Here is a 25,591-nt window from a genome sequence, read left to right as displayed (position 1 = left end):
CCCCGACCCTGAAGCTAGCAGGGGGGGGGGGGGGGGGCAAGACAACCGCCCATGCGCCGATCCCCAAACTGCCGGCTCCGCCATGTCCGGCCTTTCACCAGCCGCGGTGCCTGAGATATATCCCCGACTTGCATCTTTTTTATTTCCTCCGCTTCCACGATGAAGTACAGCGGGTAAGTAAGCCAGCTAGCCACCCACCCAACTACCAATTGAATCATACTAACCACACATACATTCAAAGGCTCTACTTCATCTCCAACCCCTCCACAAGCGTCGAAGCCGCCCTCTCCACCGTAAACACCCTCACCCAAAGCATAGAGTCGAGCTTCCAAACCGCCACCCGCCAACCACCATGGTCCCTCTCCTACCGCGCATTCCGCGACGTGATTCCCCCAGGTTACCAGCCGCCCGTGGGCGCAGACGGTAAACCAGCGCCATACGCGCATTCGTACCAGCACATGCTGCACCTCTCCACCCTCGCCCCGAACAGAACATATATCTATGCGCAGCCAGCCGCGCAAACAGCTACTACGGCATCGATACCGCTGCGCCAGCAAGATGCGCACGCCTCGATGCTCAGGAACCAGTCTTCGGCGCTCTGGGCACAGCGCCATGTACTTTCCGTGCGCGACGGTACCTCCTACACCGCGGGCCTCTGCACCATCCAGCTCGGCGAACTGCGCGCCACACGCGAGGGGCCCCAGTCAGGCGCAATGCTCTCCCCCGGCATAGTTCTCTGCATCACGACCGTTGTCGGCGCAGAAGACGCAGATGAGAGTCCCGATGCACCGTACTCGTCCGTGGAGAACGGGGCGCCGTTGGATGCAGGCGAGCAGAGCGATATTGATTTCGAGTATGCGCAGGCGATTATTCGCGACTGCTGGAATCGTATCAAGGAGGGCAAGGATTTGGGTCGCTCGGAAGTTAAAGAGTTCATGATGGTGCCTAGGGCTGAGGTGAAGAGGGAGCAGCAGCGCGAGCAGGCGGTGCATATGTGGTGTGATGCATTGAGAATCCGGGGCTGAGGTTTCACGCGGCCGCCTCTTTTGTATTCTTTTTTTTGGGAGGGGGGGAAGGGGGTGTTCTTCAGACGGGATAGAGCAGCACTCAGTGTCTCGTTTTTACATCTGTCGTTATGTGAAACGTCCCACCATCACATGCTGCGTGGACTATTGCCAAGCAGCCGGTTACTCAGTAGAGATCGTCAAAGACTAACTTAGAGATACGCACATATTCTAATCAAGAAAGCATGTATGCAACGGGAGTCTATCATGACATCTCAATGCACAAATGCCCCATCCAGGTAATCTTGATGCTCTGTTTTTGAGTAAAGCCATGCTTGCTTCATGTGAAAAGGAAAGGAGTTTGCACATGTATTCAGCACTCATCACTAAACAACAATATTACACACACACACACACACACACACACACACGCATACACACTTGAGCTTTTACAAAATCCAATTGCCAACATCACTGACGAACTCCTGCCTAGACACTCATGTCGACCCTGTGCTAGTCTCATGCCCCTACACCTATTTGTCCCTAGGTATCCCTACAGGTATCTAAACTACAAACATGAACAAAAACATGTCAAGCCATGAAAAAGAAGAAGTAGAAGAAGTAGAATCAAAGAAAGAAGAAGAAAACGAAAGTGGTAAGGTCAAGTATTAAGGCAAAGAACGCGCATGTTCAAATTACAACACATAGTTGAAGAGTCAGATCCACGACAGATCAATAGAGCGACGCCCTTTCCGCCAGTACCCTAGGTTCAAAAAGATTTGCAAAAAGAAAGAAAGGAGAAGGGAGGTAAGTGGTGAGTGATAACCAACAGGTTTGACGTCGTAGATTTGAATCGGATATCGCTAATGTGAACATGACATTTGCGAGTATCCAAAATGGCCACGGGCGCTTACTGCGCACCGACCTCCTCTTCAGCCCATCCAGGCAAGCCACCATCACCTTGAATCGCAAGGCCGTAGCCACCATTGCCGCTGCCAAACCCACCAATGCCCGAACTCAGACTACCAAACGATCCTTGTTGAGGAGCTTGAGTCTGTGGCATGGAGTGGTTGAAGGGCCCTTGGGTGAAGGCGGGAAGGCTCACAGCACGGGAGTGCTGACCACGAGAGTTGAGGTTCGAGGGCGCAAGAAGACCGCCAACAGTAGTAGTTCCAGAGCCACCAGCAGATGTACCGTTGATCAGGCTAAAGCTTGAGGTACTCTGGTGAGAGCTGTGCGAGTGGTGAGGCTGGGGCGAGTTCAAGTCAGCACCATAGAAGGCAGCTTGGGGCGACTGAAACGACTGCTGCTGCTGCTGTTGCTGCTGCTGTTGTTGTTGGTTCTGCTGTTGTTGCATGTTGGCCTCTACCTGTTGCTGTTGAGCCTGTTGCTGCTGGGCCTGGAGGTACATCATCAACGGGTTGTTGTTGCTGCTCGCGTTCAGAATATTGCCTGAAGCAGGGGCTTGAACAGAGGGAAACTGTCCATTAGTACTCTGACCAGAGCCAGGAGCGCCAGAGCCAGTGGGCGAGACCGACGCACCAGCACGGTTGGGGTGCAGACCGTTGATGGGTGAAGGCGACTGGAGACCATCACTGCCGGCTTGCTGAGATTGTGATTGCTGGTTGGTCATCTGGCGGGGAGGGTTACCACATCGGTCCTTGCCGAAGTTGACCTTGAACCGCTTGTACTCCTCGCGGCCTCGGATGGCCTCGATAGCCTTGATGGCGTTGGCGATGTTGGTGAAGTTGACAAAGGCACAGCTCTTCTCGCGCAGGGTGTTGACCAACTCAATCTCGCCGTACTCGGAGAAATCTTGCCTCAGACGGTCTTCAGTCCAAGACTCGTCGAGGTTACCAACGTACACATTGCGGGAAGCACCGCCGCTGACGGCAAGGGCGATGGCAGGGGGAAGAGCGCCAGAGTGCTTGCCCCATCCAATCTTCAGACGGCGGTTGTGAATCATTAAACCTTGTAGGTTGCTGAGAGCGTAAAAGGACGCTGCAGAAGTGGGATCGATGAATGTAACGAAGCAAATGTGCTTGTCAGGAATGTACCTGATGTGGTGAAGAAGGCCGCCACGCACAACGTTGCAAATCTCTTCAATAGTGGTCTCCGGGTGGATATTACCCAAGTAGACAGTGCGGTTACCCAGGTTGTTTACACCACCAGCCGAGGTTGCTACTGCAGCCGCAGCTACGGACTGCTGAGCGAGAGCGTTGGAAATCATATCACGGTCCGCGCCGTTCAAAACGTGTGCATATCCGGGTGCAATACCCAAGTACTGAGCAGCGTTCTGCTGTTGCGTCTTGGAAACATATGCGCAGCGGTCCTTGCCATAGTATACACGCCTAGGAGCCTGCCACTTGGGCTCCTGGGGAAGCTGGGAAACAGCCTTAATGGCATTGCCGATCGACAAGAAGTGAACGAAACCAATGGCCTTTTCTCGGACAATCTTGACAGTGTCAATGGGTCCGAACTTGCTGAGATCCTCACGGAGCTCGTCCTCGGTAACATCCTCTGGCAGGTTGCCCAAGTAGACGTTACGAGAAGCGCCGGACTGCTGTACTGCCAAGGCCACAGATGTGGGTACCTGCGAAGGCTTTCCCCACCCGATCTTGATGTCCTGACCCCTGATGGAGAGCTTTTTCAAGATGGCATCAGAGTGAAAGTGCGTAGCAGAGCTACTATCCAAGAATGAGATGAAGGCACAGTTCTTGTCAGGCAGAAGCCTGACAGACTCGATCTGGCCGCTCCTGACATGACCCAAAATTTCCTCTGCAGATGTCTCTGGGGGAATGTTGCCCAAGTAGACGGTCCTGCTGGTTCCAGAGACCAAGCCAGGGGCAATTGGCATGGAGGAGCCGAGGCCACCAAGGCCCTGCGCGCCGAAACCAGAAAAGCCTCCGGTGGGAGACTGTGGGCCACCGAAAAAGCCGCTTGTAGGAGAAACCATGTTTTGGTACAGCTGGGGCGAGAGAGGCTGCTGCAGAGGGCTACCGACGTGGTTAGACTGGTGATTCTGCTGCTGCGATTGGTTCTGGCTCGCAAACTGGGCAAAATTCTGGAATTGCGGGGATGCAAAAGCAGAAGGAGAACCGGGCTGGAAGGGGCTGCCGAGAAGCAGCTGCGAAGGAAGCAGAGGAGTGAAGTTCATGTCGAAACCGGTTCCAGGAGTCTGCAAATCAGCGCCATTCTGGTTGCCCGGGGCAAGTCTGCCGGTGTTGATGGACATGTTGTTGGCCCTCTCCGGGTGCCTGTCACCGTAGCCGGGCTGGTTGGTAGCAAAGGCACCGTGGGAAAAGCCGTGATGGCCTCCATTGACCTGTCTGGGGAAACCAGTCTGGAGACGGGGGCCGCTGGGGGCGGTAGGGGCACCGTCGTGTTGCTGCATATCGAGAAGGTGCGGGGGCAGGCTGAAGCTGTCCCGCGGGTTTTGAGATAGAACCGCCGTGGTGAAGATGTATTACTGCGCCCGGGACTCGTTGGACCGGACGACGAAATATGTAGGGCAGAAGGGGAAGTTGCAACCGGTTGCAGGATGGTCGCTAGGCGTGCGAAGTATGATGCTGTATTACAACGAGTAAGAAGCGATCTGGGGAGCGAGGTTAGTCTGACAGGGCGCAGAAGCGAAAGGAGGCGAGGAGACGCACTGGGGAAGGCACAATGGCGGCGAGTGCTGTGGACCAAACCAGGCAAAGACTGGATGGGTTGCAGGAGTGCCGAGTGCACAGGCACAGGTTCGCGGCGGCGGGCGAGCGAGGCGACACGGTCGAGGTAAGGATGGAAGGCCAATGGCAGCGGCGGGGGGGGTGAAAGGCAATTAAATGCTGTGGCCGAGAGCTGGCGAAGAAGAAACCCGCGTGGCTTGTGTTGATACGTGCACCAAACGATGGGACAAGGACAAGAAGGAAGGGCAAAGAAGCGCGCCTTGTGCAAGAGCGTAAGAGCGTCGATGCGGGGGAGAAGAGGAGGTAATGAATGAAGGGATCGAAGAAGAGGGATGCGACCTGACACGGTGGGGAGGAGAGAGCAGGAAGAGGTCGGTGAGAAATGCTCACTAGCAGGGTCCATTAGGAGGCAGGCGCAAATGAGGCCGCCAAAAGCGGACGGCTAGCGCTCTGCTTATTTTAAACGCGCAGGCCCTCCACTGAATCGGACAATGCCACCCTCGACACCAGGCGCCGCCCTGCCGTGGGGTGTGTGTGCGTGTGCGTGTGCCAGTGTTTGGTGAGTGTGTCGGTGTCAATGTCAGTGCCAGTTGGCCAGTCGCCGCGGCGTGGGTGGAAATGGCTTGCGTGCCGTGGAGGAGGTGCCGGTGCTGGTGCTGCTTGACGGGGCGAGGGTACCGTGTACCGTGTCTCTTGCTCGGAGCGTTTTTGCCTCGAGCAGCTGCGGCCAGCGGGTAATTGCAGACGTGCAGCTCTGGTCCCTGACTAGACGGGCCACGCCGATACATGCTCCAAGTATGCAGCAAGTAGTAACGGTACTTGGTATGTACGTACCTACCTACTGGCTTGTTACTGTGTGCACACTCCACACTCTACATGGTGCAATGCCGCTGCATCGTGGGTGCGCGCCACGGTAATAGTACTAGAGTGCTGCTTTGCCGTGCTATGCCATGCCATGCCATGCCATGCCCTGTCCTGTCCTGCCATGCTACCTACCCACCACCGCCAGCGCCAGCGCCAGCGGGTCCAGATCAAATTGCGGCTCCAGTCTCCAGCGTAAGTACTTAGCCAAACCCCCCTCCCCCCTAGTGCCGGGGACCACGAACAGGTGTGCGAGGCAGGAAACCGCTCACGTGGAGCATTTTTGCACCCAGGGGAACAAAGACGGAGCGGAGCCTATGCCGTGTGTCAAACGTCAGACACCATTATGCGAAACTGTCAGCGCCGCCTGCCAGCCACTCTCCCCTGGCGCCCGTTCACGTTTGCATTGTTCTCGAATCCGCTTTTGCTTCTTCGCCCGTTTGCCCTCGTCGCGCCAGCCGCGGGCGTGCGTGGGTGTGGTTCCAAACAGAGGCACTTGGCCTGCTGCTGCTGTCTTGGTATGCTTGCTACTTGGGTACTGCTGGCTACTACCAAGTCCTCGCTAGGTACGTACCTTCCACGACCGGGGTTCGCCCGTAAGCGAGCACGTGACTCGGACTACGATCCTCAACTTAATCTGTGCTTTCTGCCCATTGTGCCTTCACCCGCTGTCCGTCTCGCCATGGCAGAGCTGTATCCGTCGCTTGCCCAGTGCGCCGTCGTGGCCACGGCGCTCAAGGTGCTACTGTTTCCTGCATAGTACGTCTGCCGCACCACACGCCCAACGCCTCAACCCTCTCCATGCTGACCTTTTTTCGGCAGCAAGTCGACCGACTTCGAGGTCCACCGCAATTGGCTAGCTCTAACCCACTCCCTGCCCATCAAAGAGTGGTACTATGAAGTCAGACTGCCACGTCCAATAGCATCCCTCGCCTCGCCATCAACCTCTAACCGCACAAACAGAAAACTTCGGAATGGACCCTTGACTATCCGCCCTTCTTCGCCTACTTTGAGTGGCTCTTGTCTCAAGCCGCCGCATATGCTGACGCTGGCTTGCTTAACGTGAAAGACTTGGGCTATGACAGCTGGCAGACCATCTACTTCCAGCGCACTACCGTCATCCTCACTGAACTGGTTCTGGTCTACGCTCTGCATCTGTACTGCCATCCCACCCTACGTGACACACACACCATGCTAAGTCCGTTTCAGCTATGTGAAGACGTCAAAGTCCAAAGTCACAGCCCATGCTGCTGCTCTCTCGGTTCTCTTGTCTCCGGGTCTGCTAATCATCGACCACATCCATTTCCAGTACAATGGCTTTCTCTACGGTATCCTGGTATTGTCAATGGTCCTGGCGCGCAACAGCTCTACGCTTCTGCTGTCTGGCCTTCTCTTTGCTGCCCTCCTGTGCTTCAAGCACATCTATCTGTATCTCGCCCCTGCCTATTTTGTCTATCTCCTACGTGTTTATTGTCTGGGTAATCGCTCGTCGTTTCCCTACTTCAACATTCAATTCTTCAACTGTATCAAACTAGGAGTCGGCATCATTACGGTATTCGCAGCAGCCTTTGGTCCGTTCGCAATATGGGGTCAGATGGGGCAAGTCGTCAGTCGCTTGTTCCCTTTCTCCCGCGGACTGTGTCACGCCTACTGGGCCCCAAACGTTTGGGCAATGTATTCATTTACGGACCGCGTGCTGATCTACTGTAAAAACAACCTCCTTCTCTTACTTGGCAACACTGACGCGGATAGTGGCACCACGGCTTGGACTGCATGTTGATCAGGAGGCAGTGAATAGCGTAACGCGAGGTTTAGTTGGAGACACCTCTTTTGCTGTGCTTCCCGACATAGTTCCATTGACTTGCTTCCTCCTTACGCTCGGAGCGCAGATAGTATGCACCCTGCCACTTCACAAAGACGACTCAACTAATATCTTCCAGCCTGTTCTTCTTCGACTGCTCTTCAAGCCTACCTGGGAAGCCTTCGTCGGCGCCATCACGCTCTGTGGCTACGCGTCGTTTCTCTTTGGCTGGCACGTCCACGAAAAGGCAATTCTGCTTGTCATCATTCCTTTTAGTTTGATAGCGCTCCAAGATCGCAGGTATTACGGGGCTTTCCGGCCCTTGGCTGTTGCTGGTCACGTGTCGTTGTTCCCGCTACTGTTTACTGTGGCCGAGTTCCCTGTCAAGACGGTTTACACCATTTTCTGGCTTGTCTTGTTTCTGCTTGCCTTTGACCGGCTAGCCCCAGCGTAGGCAACCCCTGATCTTTGCCCAAGTATACGCTAACCTGTTAGATCACCTAAACCTCGCATCTTTCTGCTCGATCGGTTCTCTTTGCTCTACATAACACTTTCGATACCCTTGATTGCGTATTGCTCACTCGTTCACGGCCTTGTATTTGGGTCCCGTTACGAGTTCCTACCGCTCATGTTTACGAGCTCTTACTCTGCCATTGGTGTAGTGGGCAGTTGGGTTGGCTTCTTGGTAGTATACTTTGACTTGTAAGCCGGAATCTGTATTGGCTACATTTATACTATTAACCGTACTCTTTGCCGTCCATCATCTGTGTCTGTCACCAACATTGTTCAAGTAACCTCGTCTGGGCGACATGTTAGCTCGTTTTCATTCCAACATACACTACATCAAGTCAGATAAGCCTGCAGGGAATAAGATGTTTGGAGAGTTGGCTTTCGAGAGAGGTTCACTCCGACATTCTGAGCACTCAGCAGCCTCAATTATCATACTTGGTGAGTTGGAGGAGACAAACGTAAACATCAAGAGCAAAGTAAGGTCGGGTATCCTGTCAAGCCATTTTGATACTGCGCTGTCTTTCAGAATATACAGCTCTTTGGTTGTACGTGGTTCAGCAAGGCCGTGTGGGACAAGAGGCGGGTATAAGGATGGCGTGTCCCAGCAAGTGGGTCAGCCTGCCCAAGGGTTTGCTCAAGGTGGCTCGCGTCATGGAGCATCTTCATGGCCGGCCTTCACTCTCACTTTATAATGAGAAATTCTTTGGCATGTCATAACAAATCGGCGCATGAACACTGCAGCCTGATTGTCCTCGTTTGTACGACGAGAATGAGTCCAAATACGTCGATATTGTGATGGTGGTGGGGTGCGTAGCTTCGGGGCGTAGGTGGTAGGGTGCGAAGACGGTCCTTACCGCATCTAGTATGGCACCTCGCGCCAAGGGACTATGGGCTTCTCCTACTACCTTCCACTCACTTTTGTTCCCATTGACTGCCCTCCGGCTGCTGCTGTCCACCCTCTCGCCCGCCTGACCAACAACCGCGCCCCAACCTCTCGCCGGCAGTCTCGAACCTCTCAGACGCGCTTTCGGAACTGGGAGACGCGTCTCGGAACGCTTTTCGGACCACCGAAGAGTGCGACAGCAATTTGTCGACATCGTTTTCTGACGCGTGAAAAGCATAGAGTCGCACAGTCGCTCGCGGAGGGGCCATTGCTTCCGCTTCTTTGTACATTGTACCCCGCAAAGCACAACCTACGCGCTCCGACCATCGCGACGCTTCCGAAGTTTGCGACGCGGTACACTAGAGGCCGAGAGCCCTACATGAGCTGGTGCTCACCTCAAGATGGTACATACTGGGTCGCAGTATACACACGAACATCTGCTGAGAATTGTTTAGGTTCTCTTCAAGCGCAAACCCGTCAAGCTTGAACCCCGACCCAAAAACCTCGACGATAATGCCGAAGTGCGTCACATAACTGGATTAAGCCGACGGGTATACATACTAAGACTATTGGTTAGGTGTGGCATATCGAGCAGACTGGGGAGGTTTTTGTCGACTATGAGCGCTACCTCGAGCGGTAAGAGATTCATAGAAATGACGTCAGGCACAAGGACGTTACTAACACAATCTAGGCTGGACTTCTACCAACAGGCAAGAGAACCATAGTTCAAACAATTGAGCGCAAGACGGCTAATCGGATCGCAGCGAAGCTTCACATGCCAGGCGACTGGGCATTCCGGTTACACTTATTTCGAGGCCCAAGAGAGCGAGGTAGGCTCCACGTCAATACTCGTCAAGGCCGACGAGGAGGTAACATCCGTGCAGACGGAAGCTTCCAAAGAGATCAATAGCATCTTCCCTGATAGCTTGAAGTCTCCTGTTCTTCACTATGTCCAGTTTCAGGATCACGAGCGCATAGACGACCTAGGTAAGTTCAGGCTCCATATTTGCAATTGGGTTTTTGCTAACACATTTTGAAGTAAATGACGTTTACGATGTAAGCTGCTTACTTGGCCGAACAAGCCACGGAAACTATGACACTAACTCATTTTTGTAGCATTTCAAGGAGCACTTCATGCTGCATGACCGTGTATCTATCGAGGGAGACAATCCACGTCGATTCGGTACAATCACTCAGATCACAGATAACAGTCGAATGCACAGTATGTTCACTGGCCAATCGATGGACGACAACATCCGAACGTACACTTACGTAATCACCATGGAAGACACTGGGGAAAACGTGACAAAGTACAAAGCTTCAGACCTCCACCGAGACAAGAAAACTTTCTCAAAGCTTCTTCTAAAGGCCTTTCTTCGTAATGCCCTCAAACGTGAGGACTGGCTCAAAGCCCCATGGATGGTTAAAGACAGTTTGGCAAAGCGCTATGATATTCCAACCAAGATCCCCGATAACAAGACACGGGAGGCTATAATCGCTGCTAAAAAGGCCGCTCATGGCATACCTAACGGCGCCACCCAGGCGGTTCAACAACCGTACCCACCGCACGTAGCAAACGGTCACAGTCCGCACATGAATGGTCAAATACCACTTCCTCCCGGACCAGGTCAGCCCACATTCGTCAACTTCTCTGCGAATACACCTCCCTACCCCCAACAAAATTTGCCCCATCCTTTCGTGGCTCTGAATGGCCCTCCACCGCAATACTTGTTCAATGCGCCGCCGATGTACAACAGCGGGCCACAACCCATCCAGACCTTTGGACAGCCACATCAGGTATTATCCAATCTCCCGGCGCATCTAACTCCCCATCTGATGCAGATGCCTCCACAGGGAAATGGTCATCCAGCCAATTTTCCATTTCAAACCACGTTTCCTCATCAACAGGCGCCCAGACCCTCGACCGTTGCACAGCCGCAACAAGCACCTCCACCAGCTCGCCCTGTCGAATACATCAAGTACCCATGCGAAGATCTCGAAATCAAGCATCCCCGTCTTCAAGTGAACAGGCCACCCTTGAAGTTCTTCTCTGATGATGTTCCTGATGGAGTCGAGCCTCCCTCTGAGGAAAAGAAGACGGGTATTCTGATGAAGAGCATTGGCCCGCTGCTATGCATCTGGGAAACTCTCAACGTCCATGACACGGTCTACATGCTCGACTCTTTCACGTTCGACGACTTCGTGGATGCCATGCGTTTTTCGCACGAGACGGTCGAGTGCGAACTATTCGTTGAGATGCACTGTGCTATATTGAAGCAAATCATCAGCGATTCAGGCAAAATTCAGAGTTCCTTGCCAAACATGGATGACGAGTCGTCGGATGAGGAGTCCAGCAGCGAATCAACCCCCACGCCTGAGCCTGAGCCACCGGTTAGGACTACCCGCAGCAGCTTGAGAAAGTCGGGTGCCGCACAGCTACTTGCAAAACAACGCACGCCCACACCCGAACCACCAAAGGAGATCCACAAGGCTGCAGAATTTGTCGCAGAGTTTGACTGGATCGAGCAGTGCAAGGTGCGCAACTTCGCTGAGGGAGGGTGGCAGTCCATTGTCGTCGCCTTACTCCATCGTCTTTCCTTTGACCCTGCCAGGAAGGAGGCTTGTGATGAGATTCTTGCGCAATTGATCCCGCCAGAGGAGGAGGAACCCACTACCCTCACCATTGCTCAAAATTACAACGACCTGGACGTCAATCTCCGCATATCGGCACTTGAAATGCTTCTCAACTTGACTGTTGGCACCGAGAACTTCCGAGATCAACTCACTGCCGCTGCTCAGGAAATGACTCGTCTGCGGAAGGAGAAGATTGAGTATCAGCGCAAGAGGAAGGAGTTAGCCGATGAGCTGTGCAAGTTGGACTTGGAGCGAAAGATCCATCTGCCCGATAACACTCCCGCATCGCCTACTGACGCCAAGGCGAGCGAAGAAGCAGACGTATCCATGGTCAGTGCTAACGAGGACACCAAAGATGTGGCTGCTGCCGAAACCAACGATGAAAATGATACTACTGCTTCCAAAACAAGAACTCGTCCATCAAACAAGAACAAGCGCAAGGCTGCCGCCGAAGATGCCCGGAAAGAGAAGGTCAAGAAGGCAAAGGCCGACGCCGAGAGGAACAAGAAGCAAAAGGAATGGGAAAAGCTTCTAGCGGCTATTGAGAGAAAGAAAGATGAGCTCAAGGACTGTGAGGCCAACATCAACGAACTTGACGATGATCTCCGTGAGACTTTGGTGCACCGCAGCAAGATTCTTGGCAAGGACCGTTTCCTCAACAAGTACTACTGGTTTGAACATAACGGCATGCCTTTTGGTGGCGTTCCGAACAGTTCTACTGCTGAGTATGGCTACGCTAATGGACGAATCTGGGTCCAGGGTCCTAGCGAGTATGAACTTGGCCCGAATCTGGAGGAGCCTGCCCTCACTCAAGACATGGAGCGTTTTGGTTACACTGTCCCTCAGCGCAAAGAGCGCGAGGAGGGTTCTACGCATCTCTCAACGGCTACTGAGTGGGGATATTACGATGACCCCGAAGACATTGACAAGCTGTTGGCCTGGCTGGATGAGCGCGGATTACGGGAACGTGCGCTGCGTAAAGAGCTGCAGGCTTTCCGTGATCGCATTGCAGAGTACATGCTGAAGATGCAGCAACATCTACAAGAATCCAACAAACCCGAAGAGGAAGAAGAAGAGGACGAAAACAAGCCTCGGGTGTCGACGCGAAACAAGACTCAGGCCGATGAGGCGCCCAAGGATCGTTGTCTCCACTGGACCAACAGCATCATGCGTGATGAGTTTGGTTACAACCACTTCGAGGAGTACGAGCCACCTAAGAAGGGCAAAGCGAAGACTGCAAAGGCGAACAAGGCTAAGGGCCGTGGACGCTAATGTCTGGGTGCAGTAAGCATATGCAAGAGGTTGAACATGGTGAAAACAACCCGTGAACTTGCTGCAAAACCACAGCGGCAAGATTTGCATATTGTTGCAAGTCTTTCATCCCGATCAAGCTCGGAAGCGCCACACTGGAAGGTTGAAATACCTGCGTATATTTACGAATGACGAAACAGCATATTTTGGCGAATTTCGGAGCGTTGATACCAAGAGCAATAGCGCTCAGAGTACGGTACATGCATTTCAAGGCGTTTGACAGGATATGTCATGGCGCTGGAGGGGTCGACTGGAAGTTTCGGCCTCGATTCACTGGGTATGCCATGGTATGCATTGGGTGGTTATCTTGGAACTGCGCATTCTGTCTTGACTTGACAGTACTATATGCAGCTATATGGTGTTTTATCACTGCAACAAGCGACCAAACAATGTATTTTAGTGAGAGAAAGAGAATTATTTACTTTTCAATTATGTGTGCAATACTCGGTGTCATACTGAAGGCTGTTTGGTGATTGATCCTAGAGAGTAGCTATGGCGCGCGCATGTGATGTATCGACCGGTTTGGACTAGCGCGTCATCGCCGGGCGACAACCGATCCGAGGCTTTCAACAACACGCGCGTCTATACCCATCTGGATTCATTCCTTGCAAGCAACCGGGCATCGGCAATATTGATATCACGTTCCGGGCGACCTTGGGAACCTCTTCAGAAGCCCACTAAAGGGCTCCGCCGACATTAAGCAGCCGTGACCATGGCCGCGAATGGGGCGCGAAAGGGTGAGCTCATGCCGCAGTGTCCACACCCCACACGCGCGTTGGCACTAATGCGCTATAGAAACTCCTACAAATTCGGAGGGAGCCACAGGCCTGCTAGATAAGAGTTTGCTTAAAGGCGTCGTAAAGTCGGAAAAGTCGAGGATCAAGTTGAGGATCAAGAAGCCGGTGCCTAAACCATCGCTACCGGGCAACTGGAAGGAAAGCGATGCGACAAGTATGCCAAACTCTGTGTGCAGCGCACCACGTGCATGCATATAATCTATACTATGCTAATGTAAGGTTAGATATTGAGAACAAAGCCCCCGCATCGTCGACGACTTCGCCTGTGATCAACCCTCTTGACGAGAAGACAATCTCTGGCTTCCCCAGCGGCCGCCCGTTAGATGACAAAGTAGACACAGTACAATGTAAGCACTGTCGCCGGCCAGTGCTCCGCGCATCGTCAGCAACACATATCCGCGAGTGTCTCCACAAGAAGCAAGAGAAGCTTAAGAAGAAGAAAGAAGCCAAGGAGGCCAAAGATGCTGCGCTCAGAAAGGAGAAGGGCGAAGACGACGAAGGTGGTAAGTCACGCAAGTCGGCCATCAAAGGCGCTTCCATGGATGGGGACGGCGCAAAGAAAGGCAAGAAGCGGAAGCTTGATGGAGATGCGGAAAAGGCGCCCAATGCAAAGAAGAAGAAGAAGGACGAACCCAAGCAAAAGGGTGCGAAACCCAAAGGACCAGTCGACGTCGAGAGGCAGTGTGGTGTGTCTCTACCAAACGGTGGATACTGCGCCAGGAGTTTGACTTGCAAGAGCCACTCCATGGGTCTCAAGAGGGCTGTTCCGGGACGTAGTCTGCCGTACGATATGCTATTGGCGCAGTACCAAAAGAAGAACCAGGCCAAGATACAAAGTATGCCATCTGATAACCAGTGTCGGGAGGAGCACATGCTAACCTTGCTTCAGGATCACTCATCGACGCAAACGCCCCTCTTCCCGAAGATCTCGAGCCCTCGGGCGCTGTTGACTCCGACGAAGAGAAAGATTCGATCATGGCCGCCCTGGGCCGGCACCGACCGCGTCCCATGGCCACGTATACTCACACGTCTCAACGATCGAAATACCAATATATACGGATGAAGGGCATGATTCGTTCTGCACTTGGAGCGCCGCCTGGCGGAGGAGGTTCCATGTTCTCAGGAGGAGACAACGCGAGTACCGGACGAGGGATGGGACTGGGTATGATGGGCGCACCTCTGAGCGCAACCAACGAACATTTTCCACAGAGCGCGGGCTTTGGGGCACCGCTGAGTGCTGGACTGGATAGCGGAGCAGGAAGCAGAAGGCAGAGTACTATTAGCTCAGGGGGCCCTCGACAGTTGTTGCCCGGACACTTGCAGAAAGTGTCTTGAGAGCAGCGTGCACATGATGACGGGCAAGGGGATTGGTATTAGTATTGGGCATGGCGTAAAGCCCAGGTCTTGGCGTTATGATACCCGTGCAGGAACACAATGAGGTTTTTTATGCCGGTGTCTGGGTATCTCGACACTGGCTTTTTATGTTTAAATCACGATTCAGAAACAGGCCATCCTTAGTGCGTGATGCCAAATGCGCAGAGCTTCTCGGGTTGAGAAGCACGCAAATGTGTTGCGGTGAGGTGTTGTACGAAGCAAAAGCATCGAGTCCGAAGCCAAGGATGATTGAGCACAGGCGGTGGACAGGGTGGCGGGGTCCATGGCGGCACTCCAGGCTCGGAGGCGTGTCCAGCCATGTTGCGTGGGATGGCGGGGCTCAACATGGCTTTCGAGCGCATCCATCCCCCCTCCCCGATTCCGCTTCCTCCAATTGCACCCTACACTTTCTTCTGCTTCAGTCCCCATCAACCCCGATTGAGCTTGAACGCTTGTTGAATAATCCTTACAAGCCATTGGCGGACTTGACCGTGGACGGTGCATGATAACACAGTCTCGGTAAGCTGAGCTCCCCAAACTACTTCCAAAAGCAACTTGGGCTGGTGGAGAAAGCAAATCTTGTCTACAAAAAGTGGGATTGCCCGCGGACCATGACGGCCGAGCGGTTCCCTTCAGTCCTAGCATCCCCACAGGCATATCGTCATTGTACCGACACTGACAAGCAACTGAAGCTTCCCACCTGCCAGCCTCAACTTTTGTCTCGACACAACGCCTATTACGATAAATTACGACAAACACCAGTCATACCTAGTTCACTCTCACAGCTGCAATCATGGTGTTGCTAGGCGCAAAGAAACCCCCTTCCCGCAAGGGTATGTTCCAAGCCTACTACCACAAAGACTGAGGGAATGACAATTGTGCTAGGCTCCATGGCGGACATGCCCCGGGATCTGAAGGAGCAGATTGAGAAGCTGGAGGAGCAGTTTGTCGTCTCCACGGAAAAGCTCAAGCACATCTCGGATCACTTTGTTGCAGAACTCGAGAAGGGACTATCAGAGCAAGGCGGAAGCATTGTGAGTTACAGCTCTCTCGCAGCACTGGCAGCAGAACACTGACACAGATAGCCTATGATTCCGACCTGGTGCATGGCCTTTCCCGATGGCAACGAGACCGGAAAATACCTTGCGCTCGACATGGGCGGTACAAACCTACGTGTTTGCGAGGTTACCCTAACGGAAGAGAAGGGAGAGTTTGAGATTATACAATCAAAGTACCGTATGCCCGAGGAGCTGAAGACTGGAACTGCCGATGAGCTATGGGGCTACGTCGCCGACTGCCTCCAGCAATTTATCGAGTACCACCACGAGGGCGAGCAGCTCGCCGATCTGCCCCTCGGTTTCACCTTCTCGTACCCGGTCTCGCAAGATGCTATTGACCACGGTGTCCTACAGCGATGGACCAAGGGATTCGATGTACAAGGCGTGGAGGGTGTGGACGTCGTGCCTGGATTCAAGGCAGCTTTGGAGGAACGCGGCGTGCCTATCAAGCTCGCGGCGCTGGTCAACGACACCACTGGCACCATGATTGCCTCAGCGTATACCGATACCAGCATCAAGATTGGTTGCATCTTCGGTACGGGGTGCAATGCTGCCTACATGGAGGAGTGTGGTGCTATTCCCAAGCTGAAGCACATGAACCTGGACCCGAAACTGCCAATGGCTATCAATTGCGAATGGGGCGCCTTTGACAACGAACACCAAGTTCTGCCACGGACAAAGTATGACGTTATAATTGACAAGGAGTCGCCTCGGCCGGGCCAACAGACTTTTGAAAAGATGGTTGCAGGTTTGTACCTTGGCGAGATCTTCCGTCTAGTCCTCTTGGATCTTCACAAGGGTTCAGAATGCTCCATGTTCGAAGGCCAGAATGCCAGCAAACTTGACAAGCCTTATTCTCTTGATGCTGGTTTCCTCTCCCAGATCGAAGAAGACCGCTTCGAGAATTTGCAAGATACGGCTGATCTGTTCCAGGAGACGCTTGGTATCACCTGCACGAAGCCTGAACTCGAGCTAATCCGCCGACTTGCTGAGCTGATTGGTACCCGCGCTGCTCGTCTGACTGCCTGCGGTGTCTCCGCTATCTGCAAGCACAAGAAATGGAGCGAGGTGCATGTTGGCGCTGACGGTTCCGTATTCAGCAAGTACCCTCACTTCAAGATCCGTCAGGCTCAGGCACTGAAGGAAATCATGGACTGGCCAGCCAAGTATGGAAAGGGCAAGAATGATCCTATTGAGGTGCTGCCTGCCGAGGACGGTTCCGGTGTTGGTGCTGCGCTCATTGCTGCGCTTACAGTCAAGCGTGCGCAACAAGGACAACTGGCTGGTATCAGGGACCAGGATGCGTTGCTTGCTATGGGGAAGAACAGCAAGAAATAGGCGCTGGTTCTAAGAGTGAATTATATTTAGGTAGTATCTGTAGAAGGGATGCAAACAAGTAAGATATATCCAATGTTTACCATGTCCCGATGCCATCAAAAAGTTCTCTAGCACTTCCAACTGAGTTGCAATCATCTCGAAATTGCTACCTTACCACTGCTGACTCTCGGCTTGGTAATGGTATCGAATATTGACTCTATTTCCAGCTTGTATTTAAACAACGTGGTTCACTTCAGCTCCAAATTCCATGCTCCACATTTCAAGATTATTCTCAAAGACAGACTGCGTTTAGCTCTCAGGCAGGTGACTGGACAGCTCCCTAGTATCCTTGCACCTCCGCATCTCCTTCTCCGCCGGTCAAGGCTAGGCTCTCGAGCTACGCTAATGGGCCCACTTTGCACTCGGGCCCCTACCACAACGTTCTCTGGGGAATCTGGCTCTATGCCACGCGGATCGGTAAATGTATCTAGTAATTGACCATTCTTCGTTAAATCCGTCAACTGGGTTGACATCTGACGTGTTTTGAAACGGGTCGTTTCTAGCGGGTGAGAAAAGCCGGATCTTCCGAAGACCAGAAGGAGGGGATATAGTTTTCCAATACTTTATCAATAAGGCCATCACCGTCATCTTACAAGCTTAACCATCAACATACGATCCGTCCAGGAAACCACGAGACAAGATGGGTAACCAATTCAGCCAGATGTTCCCCCCAGCACCTACCTTCACCGAAGACTCGTTGCCCGACCTCAAAGACAAGGTCTTTATCGTGACCGGCGCCTCAGCTGGCATAGGCAAAGATCTAGCCCGCATCCTCTACTCGCGCAATGGTACCGTATACGCTGCTGCGCGCTCATCGGAGAAATCAACCGCAGCACTCGCGTGGATTAAAGAGCAGCACCCATCCTCTGCAGGCAAACTAACCCATCTCCACCTCGACCTCAACGACCTCGAAGGCATAAAACCCTCTGTTGAAAATTTCCTCGCCCAGGAATCCCGTCTAGATGTGCTCATCAACAACGCAGGCGTCATGCTGACCCCGCAAGGCTCAAAAACAAAACAAGGTTACGAACAGCAGCTCGGGACCAACTGCGTTGCCCCGTTTCTTTTCACAAAGCTGCTTACTCCGCTGCTGGTTGCGACGGCCAAGAAGGAATCTGCGGGGAGCGTAAGGGTGGTGTGGGTGTCGAGTGCGGCGGCGCATGTAGGTGCGCCAAAGGGAGGGGTAGATATGCAGAATCTGGATTACAAGAAGGATGCTGGAGCGCCTACAAAGTATTCGGTTAGTAAGGCAGGGAATGTGTTGCATGCTACGGAGTTTCAACGGCGGTATGGCGGGGAGGGTGTGGTTAGTGTGGTACGTTCTTTTTTCCTCTCTCTCTCTCTCTCTTCTCCTTTACTGGTGGTTCCTCTTTTTTGCTCTTGATTTGGGAAAAGAGGGGCTTTTACTGACGTTTTTTATTCCTCGCCAAAGTCACTCAATCCTAGAAATGTCGGTACAGATCTTACCAGGTATACGCCTAAGTGGTTGAAGTTGATCTTCCTGCTCATATTATACCCACCTGTATATGGTGCATATACGGAGCTTTTTGCGGCGCTGGCGCCCGAAGCTGCGAAGCTCAAGGAGAGCGAGTGGATTGTGCCTTGGGGACGCGTGGTGGGGTTGAGACAGGATTATTATTCTGAGCAGGGCAAAGAGAATGCAAAGGCGTTTTGGGAGTGGAGTGAGCAGCAGGTTAACGGTATGCGTGAGATTTGGAAGGATGCGACGAAAGTGTGTCTAGGACGGCAATTTTTTGAGCGTTTTTGATTTTCGTGGCCAAATTGTAGTATGGAGTTCGATAAGACAAAGATTAGATGACGGAGCTCAAGAAAACATTATACAATCAGACTGTTCACATGCGTAGTTCTGCTAAGAACTTCTTATAAGAACTCACAGATCATGCGGAGTAAAAAATAATACCTTTATACTCATGTCCACCAAAATCATGTAGTAAAAATAACACTTTTTTTCTTTCCCCGCAGCACCTATATCACCAGTACATAATGCGCACGTGATATTTAGTAAATTTCAATATGTTTTTTTGTTTCCTCGTCAAATATGGAAAATGGGAAAACTGCATAGCCACATGCAACCCCATTGTCGAAACATTCAAAAAAAAGAGGTAGATGCACATGTCGCGATATGTGTCTGGATTCTTTATTTCCAATTTGAGACAGGAGAATTCGTGGAAGCGTTGAGTATTGTTATGGTTGAGATTGTGAGAGTAAGGGTAAGGTTCGTGTTTGTTCTTTTCCTTTTATCTTTTGGATAAGTAGGACCGGATGGGGAGGGGGGGAGAAGGTGAAACAGTGGGGAGTGAAGATGGACAAAGAGAAGGAGAAGAGGGTAGGCGACATGTTTTTGTTCTCTTTTCTGGGGAAAAGTTTCTCGACTGACTAGATAGTTGGACTTAATTATCGGGGACATGGAGTGGTGCTGGGGGCCGCCTATGTAAGCATGATGGGGAGATGGAGATGTGTGCCGCTTTCATCATAGAACCATTGGGTGATGTGGGTATTTCCTGGTTCTTTTTGCTTTTAGTTTTGTGTCGTTATTACCTTTTAGATGTCGAGGGCAGTTTTTAGGTTTTTTTTGTAAGGGGTAGATGGAGGTGCACAAGCAATGGACTACAGATTTGGTTGATATGTATCGAATGTTACCGAGTATACATCGATTTTGGAGAGGGTAGGTATGCGAAGAAAATAGGTGCTATAGTTTATATTCTAAGAAATTCGGATTAGAATTCCTCCGACGTGATCATTCACATTCCCGTAGCACGAGCAAATATATGTTAATAAGTGCGGCTGGGCTACTTTAAGAACACCTAGTAATAATAAGAACTAAGAATATTATATCGCTTGACATTTTTCACTCTATTTGCTATATAGCGTATTAGATTAATTATCTTAAAAGAGAATAGTAGGATATACTCTAACCTACTACAATTTAGTATTAAAAAAATTAACTTTATAGTTAAAGTACGTAATAAAAAGATATAAGTAGACTTTTATAAGACTATATTTATAACGGGCTGAACGCCCCTTAGATAGCTCCTCGATAGAATCTCGGTTAAAGCTACGCGCGCGTTATCTAAACTACGTTCAGACGACGAGCAAAGAATTAAAGTATTATCTTAAACACCTAAATTCTACTTACCGCCTAAGCAGCGCTTAGATAACGCGCTTAGACTCTTTAGTATAACCTTTCTCTAATAAGTAGATAAATATTACGTAAGTAAACGTAGATAGCTCTCTATTAAATATAACTTCTTATATACTAAGCGTTTACTCTCTTAGAGTATAGTCTCTTATATTTTATATTTAATCCTAATTAGATATAAGCCCTAAGTAGACTATCTTCTAACTAAGTTTTAGAATATATTATTAGCGTATACTAGTAATATAGAGTTAGTACTATAATAGATATAAAAGGCCTTTAGCGTAGTATATAGATAGACTATTATAAGATAGTATATCTAAGAGTAGACCTTTATAGAAAGATTAGCTATAAGAGATAGTAAGTAAATTAGTTACCTAGAACCTATTAGAAGCTCTATAAAGTCTTAAAAGAATAAGCTATAGATATAGTTATTACGTAAAGCTATCTAAAGACTATTTAAGTCTTAAAAGTAAGTAGCTAGAAATAAATACTATTATAAGAAGTCTTATTAATTCTTAATTAGACGAGGTATAGGCCGTGCGATTACTCTTAAGTAGAGAGTAAGATCCTATAAGCGTAATAGTAATGTTATAAGTAATAGTAAGAAGGATCTTCTTCCTAAGTATAACTAGAGATAGTTAGGAAACTACTTAGAATCCTAATAGAAAGAATAATTATCGCAGGGCGAGATTACGTAACTTAGTATCCTACTAAGATATAGCCTCTAGAAGGCTACTAAGAATAGAGAGACTAACGTCCTTCTAAACCTTCTACTGTGAGACTATTAGGTTGGAATAGGTATAGGTAGAGAGTAGCACGAGTGGTTAGAGAGTAAATAGTCTATATTTACTTAGATAAATAGCTACTAAGCTAAGGTAGTGTTTAGAGAGCTTATATAAGTAGCTCTAGATTAGAGCTTACTAAGAGGGGCTAGAGTAGACTAGCCTAAACTAAGGTAGTAAAGAGGTTTATAAAATAGAATAGTTTCTAATAATATCCCCCTTCTTTAAGCTTAAAGGTTCTAAAAGAGCTAAAAGAAAGCCTATAAAGATATTTATATTAAAATAGGTTAGGCTAGTATAACTAGACGTAGAGGATATTAGAATATAGTTTAATAGAGTTATTTAGCTTAGAGTAGGCTAGATTAGAGCTATCTAGCGTTATAGTAAATTTTTTCTTACTTAAAGTAAAGTTTCTCTGACCTTAGGTAATTTTATAAGTAAAGTTAAGTATTCTTCTTAGCTATAGTACTTTAGATTAGAGTAGGCTGGTAAATCGGGTCTCTACCTCGGGATCGTTTTTCTTCATTATCTCTCTTAATACTTACCCAATTAGGAAGGTTAGTAGCTCATTTTATAGCCCTAAATTAGAGCTATATTTTCACCCTATATAGTAATAGGCTAACTCTAATAAGTAAGAAGATATTTAGCAACCCGTCGTGCTAAGAGTTAGGTCTCCACATTTTACTCCAATCTTTAATATCTTTTTACCTATTAGAGTTAGTCTAATACTATATGAGGTGAAAATGTAGCTCTAATTAATAGCTATAAAATGAGCTACTAACCTTCCTAATTGGGTAAGTATTAAGAGAGATAATGAAGAAAAACGATCCCGAGGTAGAGACCCGATTTACTAGCCTAGTGTTACAAGTAACAAGAAGGATTCTCTCCTTAACACGGAATGACGAGGTTAAAGACTAACTATATCTACGTTAGAAGGTAATAACTATCGTAGGGTAAGAGGTTACGTAATATATATACTCTTGCTAAGAGCTTTACTCCTAGAGTATAGGGGTGTTACACGGGGTTTGGTGCTGATACTTCTCTAAGCTCGATCCGGGTTAGGGTGAGTGAGATGGTGTGAAGAGCGCCGTGAGGTATTTGTCTGGCGATACAGTGGAGTGGGCGTGCTTGTATAGAAAGTAACAATAGGTTGACAATTCCTAATCTATATCGAATAGACTAACAAGTATCAATCTTGTGAAGTTAAGTAACTAGTAAGAAAGTACAATTTGAGTTGACCACAACGAGAGTAAATAATGAAATCCATCCATCCTTATATCCTCATTGCTTCTAGTCCTAACATCTGTGACATCTCCCAAATGCCCTGGCATCTTGAGATGTTCGAGATGTCCCTGGCATCTCCCGATGTTGTGGCATCTGCCCTCTTGGCGGGATGTTACCTCTTGGCGAGATGCCAAGTCACGTGATCTACGCCCCGCGTTGATCATTACCTTCTGACGTGGACGTCCATAGGCTCCCTGCCTCCATCCCTTCGTCAAGGAGAGAATCCTTCTTGTTACTTGTAACATTATCCCCCCTCTTAGGCGTATCGTCCCGATACCCTGGATTATCGTTTTGCCGCGCCGCGTGTTGAATCGTCAGCTGCATATAAGGTCGGTGGGCCCCAGGCCATTGTGTCCGTCCTTTTCCTGACTCTAGCCTTCCTAACCATGCCCAAGGTCCAAAAACAACGTGCCCCCCGTGCTCAAACTTCGACTGAACAGAAGCGTGCTCGTGCTTCGCGAGCTGAAGAGGAGGGTGTCGAAATGGATTTTCGTTGTAAGCGCTGTGAGGAGAAGAAGATACGTTGCTTCGTTGAAACGTCCTCCGGCCGTTGTGCTGGGTGTATCTCGGTTGGCGCTGAGTGTAGTTTGTTTGTCTCTGAGAAAGAGTGGGAAGAAGTCCAGGCCGAATGTGAGCGCATAGAGTTAGAGTTGGCCCAGGCTGAAGAGCGTCAAGCTCTAGCTGCAGCTGAGTCGTCTCGTTTGCGTCGAGAATTTCTGGAAGTGAAGAATAGGAAACGTGCCTTTGCGCGTCGTGATCTTGCGATAATCGCCGTCCAAGATCGTGCGAAGGAGCAGGCCGAGGGGAGCTCAGCCCCTGGGGGTACGGGCCCTCCTGTTGTCGAACCACCGCTATCCGAACCGTTGGCTGATTCGGGCTGGTTACAGGCTGATCCTCTTGATTCTTCTTTTGACTATTCTTTTCCTCTTTCTCTCCCCGTGGAGTCCGATTACTCCGCTCTAGGGTTGACTTTTGTTTCTCCGGTTGTCTCCGGTGGAAATCACGTACCAGTGACTTGCAGTTCGTCAGATTTCCTTCAGGTTCCCAAGTGTTGTGGCTCTCGGGCCATCCTTGCCACTTGACCAAGTACTTCCACTGACTACCGATTTTCCGCAGGTCCCTAATTTCTTCGACCTCGTATTCGTCGTCTTCGAGCTCTATGTCCGTTGCTAGCTCGGCATCTGGAGGTGCTGGCTCCAGGAGTTTCTTGTGAAAGACAGGGTGGATTCGCATGCCTTGTGGGAGTTTCAACTTGTAGTTTACTTTTCCTATTTCCTCTAGGATCTCGAATGGTCCTACTCGGAGGTTGTCCAATTTCCTGCATGGTCGTTTAGTTTTCAGGTTTTGTCGTGACAAGAAAACTTTGTCCCCCTTCTTAAAGGTTGGTCCCTCAATCCTTTGTTTATTCGCTGCCTTGGATGTCGTGAGGTTCCGTTGAGCTAGGTTCTTGCTCAATTCTTCGTGCAAATCTCGCATAAGCTTCGCTTTGTCGTCTGCCCCTACCGCGATACTCTCAATGTCCTTCGGATCTCGATGAGCTACCGGCTCATATCCGTAGTTCGCGTAGTGCGGCGAATGCTTCGTCGTTGTGGATCTCGTGCTGTTGTAGGCCAATTGCGCTGTCGGCAACAACTCTACCCAGTTGTCCTGCAATTTGTTGGCGTACATCCGTAAGTACTGTTCTAATGTCTGGTTTGTTCGTTCCGTCTGGCCGTCTGTTTCCGGGTGAAAGCTTGTCGAAAGCTTCTTTTTGACACCTAACTTCGCCAGGAATGTATTCCAGTATTTAGACGTAAACAGTTTATCACGATCGGTGATGAACTCTTCAGGTATCCCATGCTCTGACACTAATGCTTTGGTGACTTCGTACGCGCATTCTTCTGCCGTAATAGTCTCTTCCGTAGGCACAAACTTTGCCGCCTTAGTCAATCGGTCCACGATTACTAGGATTGTGTCGCAAAATCGAGCTGATCCTGGTTCCAACGATCTCGGGAGCTTCACTATGAAGTCCATCGTTACACTTGTCCATGGTCTAGACGGCGGCTGTAAGGGTTGTAACAGGCCATAGGGCTTATGTCTCTTGGGCTTGTTCTGGTGACATGCCAAACAGTTGCCTAGTATCTCCTGCACCTTCGTACGCATACGTGGTATCGCAAACACCTTAGACAGTCGTCTAACCATTTCTTCGATTCCTGCGTGTCCGTATTCCGTGGACTCGTGCAGTTCCTGTATGAGACTCGATCTCATGTGTGGAGGTACATATGTTCGATCCTTCGAAACCATATCTCGGTACTCCCGTTCGTCGTTCAACAGTTCGTCGGAGCCTGCTTCGTCGGGCTCGAACTGCCAGCTGGCTGCTCGCTGCTGCCACTGTTGCTGTAGCGTTTCTACCTGCTCGGCCACCTTAGCTACCTTAGCTAGTTCCGGCTGGTTGTACTTCAGACTGCCATCGGGCATCGTCTTAAGTAAGGCGTCATGTGGTTCCTTATGACCCTCTTCGCGCAAATCAGACCTTCTACTTAAAGCGTCTGCTGCTCCGTTGAGCGTCCCCGCGCGGTGCGTTATCTTGAAGTCGAACTGAGCAAGCGTCTCAGCCCATCGGACTTGTCGTCGATTGAGTTTCTTCGTTGTCATGAAACTCGTCAGATTCTGGTGATCGGTAAAAACCTCGATCGTGTCGGGGAGTCCTAACAGGTACACCTCCCATTGTTCAAAGGCATCGACTACTCCAAGTAGTTCCTTATCGTGAACATCATAGTTAAGTTCTGCTCCTGAGAACTTCCGTGAATGGTAGAACACCGGTCTCCATTTCTTATCCGTGCACTGCTGTGACAATACAGCTCCGAGTGCATAGTCAGACGCGTCGGTCTCGACTCTGGTGGGTCTCTGAGGGCTGTACATCTCTAGTACCGGCGCCTCCAGGAATATCTGCTTGATTCGATCAAAAGCCTCCTGATGTTCCTGTTCCCATCTGAAACCTATTTCCTTCTTTGTTATCTCCGTAAGGGGTGCCGTGATCTTCGAGTAATCTTTGATGAACTTTCGATAATAGTTCGCAAATCCTAAGAAGGATTGAACATCCTT

General features: G+C 50.3%; 7 protein-coding genes across 7 annotated transcripts; 6 read left to right on the top strand and 1 right to left on the bottom strand.

The window, feature by feature from the left end:
* The first annotated feature begins 112 nt into the window (after positions 1-112).
* PSV08DRAFT_360818 (uncharacterized protein) lies at positions 113-1,033 on the top strand. The gene is made up of 2 exons (XM_014218050.2): positions 113-173; positions 242-1,033. Exons 1-2 carry the CDS (start codon positions 160-162, stop codon positions 1,023-1,025), a joined length of 798 nt encoding a protein of 265 aa, XP_014073525.1. The 5' UTR covers positions 113-159; the 3' UTR covers positions 1,026-1,033.
* Positions 1,034-1,445: 412 nt separating this feature from the next.
* PSV08DRAFT_199102 (uncharacterized protein) lies at positions 1,446-4,398 on the bottom strand (the record flags this gene model as incomplete). Its single annotated transcript, XM_014217996.2, has 1 exon — positions 1,446-4,398. One exon carries the CDS (start codon positions 4,396-4,398, stop codon positions 1,915-1,917), a length of 2,484 nt encoding a protein of 827 aa, XP_014073471.1. The 3' UTR covers positions 1,446-1,914.
* A 1,793-nt stretch (positions 4,399-6,191) lies between these two features.
* Positions 6,192-13,113, top strand: PSV08DRAFT_199099 (glycosyltransferase). Its single transcript, XM_066092018.1, has 13 exons — positions 6,192-6,295; positions 6,359-6,437; positions 6,500-6,693; positions 6,746-7,242; positions 7,289-7,428; positions 7,477-7,787; positions 7,833-8,025; positions 9,186-9,251; positions 9,308-9,366; positions 9,422-9,454; positions 9,500-9,717; positions 9,770-9,786; positions 9,847-13,113. The coding sequence occupies exons 1-13, from the start codon at positions 6,219-6,221 to the stop codon at positions 12,634-12,636; spliced, it is 4,674 nt and encodes a 1,557-aa protein (XP_065949466.1). The 5' UTR covers positions 6,192-6,218; the 3' UTR covers positions 12,637-13,113.
* Positions 13,114-13,260: 147 nt separating this feature from the next.
* Positions 13,261-14,976, top strand: PSV08DRAFT_199095 (SCA7, zinc-binding domain-containing protein). Its single transcript, XM_014217998.2, has 4 exons — positions 13,261-13,412; positions 13,471-13,626; positions 13,697-14,308; positions 14,362-14,976. The coding sequence occupies exons 1-4, from the start codon at positions 13,388-13,390 to the stop codon at positions 14,805-14,807; spliced, it is 1,239 nt and encodes a 412-aa protein (XP_014073473.1). The 5' UTR covers positions 13,261-13,387; the 3' UTR covers positions 14,808-14,976.
* A 302-nt stretch (positions 14,977-15,278) lies between these two features.
* Positions 15,279-17,339, top strand: PSV08DRAFT_199093 (hexokinase-domain-containing protein). Its single transcript, XM_014217999.1, has 4 exons — positions 15,279-15,365; positions 15,539-15,679; positions 15,732-15,880; positions 15,932-17,339. The coding sequence occupies exons 2-4, from the start codon at positions 15,640-15,642 to the stop codon at positions 17,240-17,242; spliced, it is 1,500 nt and encodes a 499-aa protein (XP_014073474.1). The 5' UTR covers positions 15,279-15,365; positions 15,539-15,639; the 3' UTR covers positions 17,243-17,339.
* A 314-nt stretch (positions 17,340-17,653) lies between these two features.
* PSV08DRAFT_199089 (uncharacterized protein) lies at positions 17,654-19,146 on the top strand. The gene is made up of 2 exons (XM_014218051.1): positions 17,654-18,596; positions 18,714-19,146. Exons 1-2 carry the CDS (start codon positions 17,922-17,924, stop codon positions 19,047-19,049), a joined length of 1,011 nt encoding a protein of 336 aa, XP_014073526.1. The 5' UTR covers positions 17,654-17,921; the 3' UTR covers positions 19,050-19,146.
* A 3,744-nt stretch (positions 19,147-22,890) lies between these two features.
* Positions 22,891-23,819, top strand: PSV08DRAFT_283935 (uncharacterized protein; the record flags this gene model as incomplete). The annotated part of the gene is made up of 2 exons (XM_066092573.1): positions 22,891-23,527; positions 23,624-23,819. 2 exons carry the CDS (start codon positions 22,894-22,896, stop codon positions 23,629-23,631), a joined length of 642 nt encoding a protein of 213 aa, XP_065949465.1. The 3' UTR covers positions 23,632-23,819.
* Positions 23,820-25,591: the final 1,772 nt, after the last annotated feature.

Source organism: Bipolaris maydis (assembly GCF_028858645.1).
Source record: "Bipolaris maydis strain C4 unplaced genomic scaffold PSV08scaffold_4, whole genome shotgun sequence".
NCBI lineage: Eukaryota > Fungi > Ascomycota > Dothideomycetes > Pleosporales > Pleosporaceae > Bipolaris > Bipolaris maydis.
This window is presented reverse-complemented; position numbering and strand designations above follow the sequence as displayed.

Coding starts and splice junctions, on each gene's coding strand:
- PSV08DRAFT_199099 (XM_066092018.1), top strand. CDS start 6,219: ATGGCAGAGCTGTATCCGTCGCTTGCCCAGTGCGCCGTCGTGGCCACG. Junction 9,367..9,421: donor TATGAGCGCTACCTCGAGCG/GTAAGAGATTCA, acceptor AACACAATCTAG/GCTGGACTTCTACCAACAGG. Junction 9,455..9,499: donor CAACAGGCAAGAGAACCATA/GTTCAAACAATT, acceptor ATCGCAGCGAAG/CTTCACATGCCAGGCGACTG.
- PSV08DRAFT_199095 (XM_014217998.2), top strand. CDS start 13,388: ATGGCCGCGAATGGGGCGCGAAAGG. Junction 13,413..13,470: donor CGCGAATGGGGCGCGAAAGG/GTGAGCTCATGC, acceptor AATGCGCTATAG/AAACTCCTACAAATTCGGAG. Junction 13,627..13,696: donor GAAGGAAAGCGATGCGACAA/GTATGCCAAACT, acceptor ATGTAAGGTTAG/ATATTGAGAACAAAGCCCCC.
- PSV08DRAFT_199093 (XM_014217999.1), top strand. CDS start 15,640: ATGGTGTTGCTAGGCGCAAAGAAACCCCCTTCCCGCAAGG. Junction 15,680..15,731: donor GAAACCCCCTTCCCGCAAGG/GTATGTTCCAAG, acceptor CAATTGTGCTAG/GCTCCATGGCGGACATGCCC. Junction 15,881..15,931: donor CAGAGCAAGGCGGAAGCATT/GTGAGTTACAGC, acceptor TGACACAGATAG/CCTATGATTCCGACCTGGTG.
- PSV08DRAFT_199089 (XM_014218051.1), top strand. CDS start 17,922: ATGGGTAACCAATTCAGCCAGATGTTCCCCCCAGCACCTACCTTCACC. Junction 18,597..18,713: donor GGGAGGGTGTGGTTAGTGTG/GTACGTTCTTTT, acceptor TCCTCGCCAAAG/TCACTCAATCCTAGAAATGT.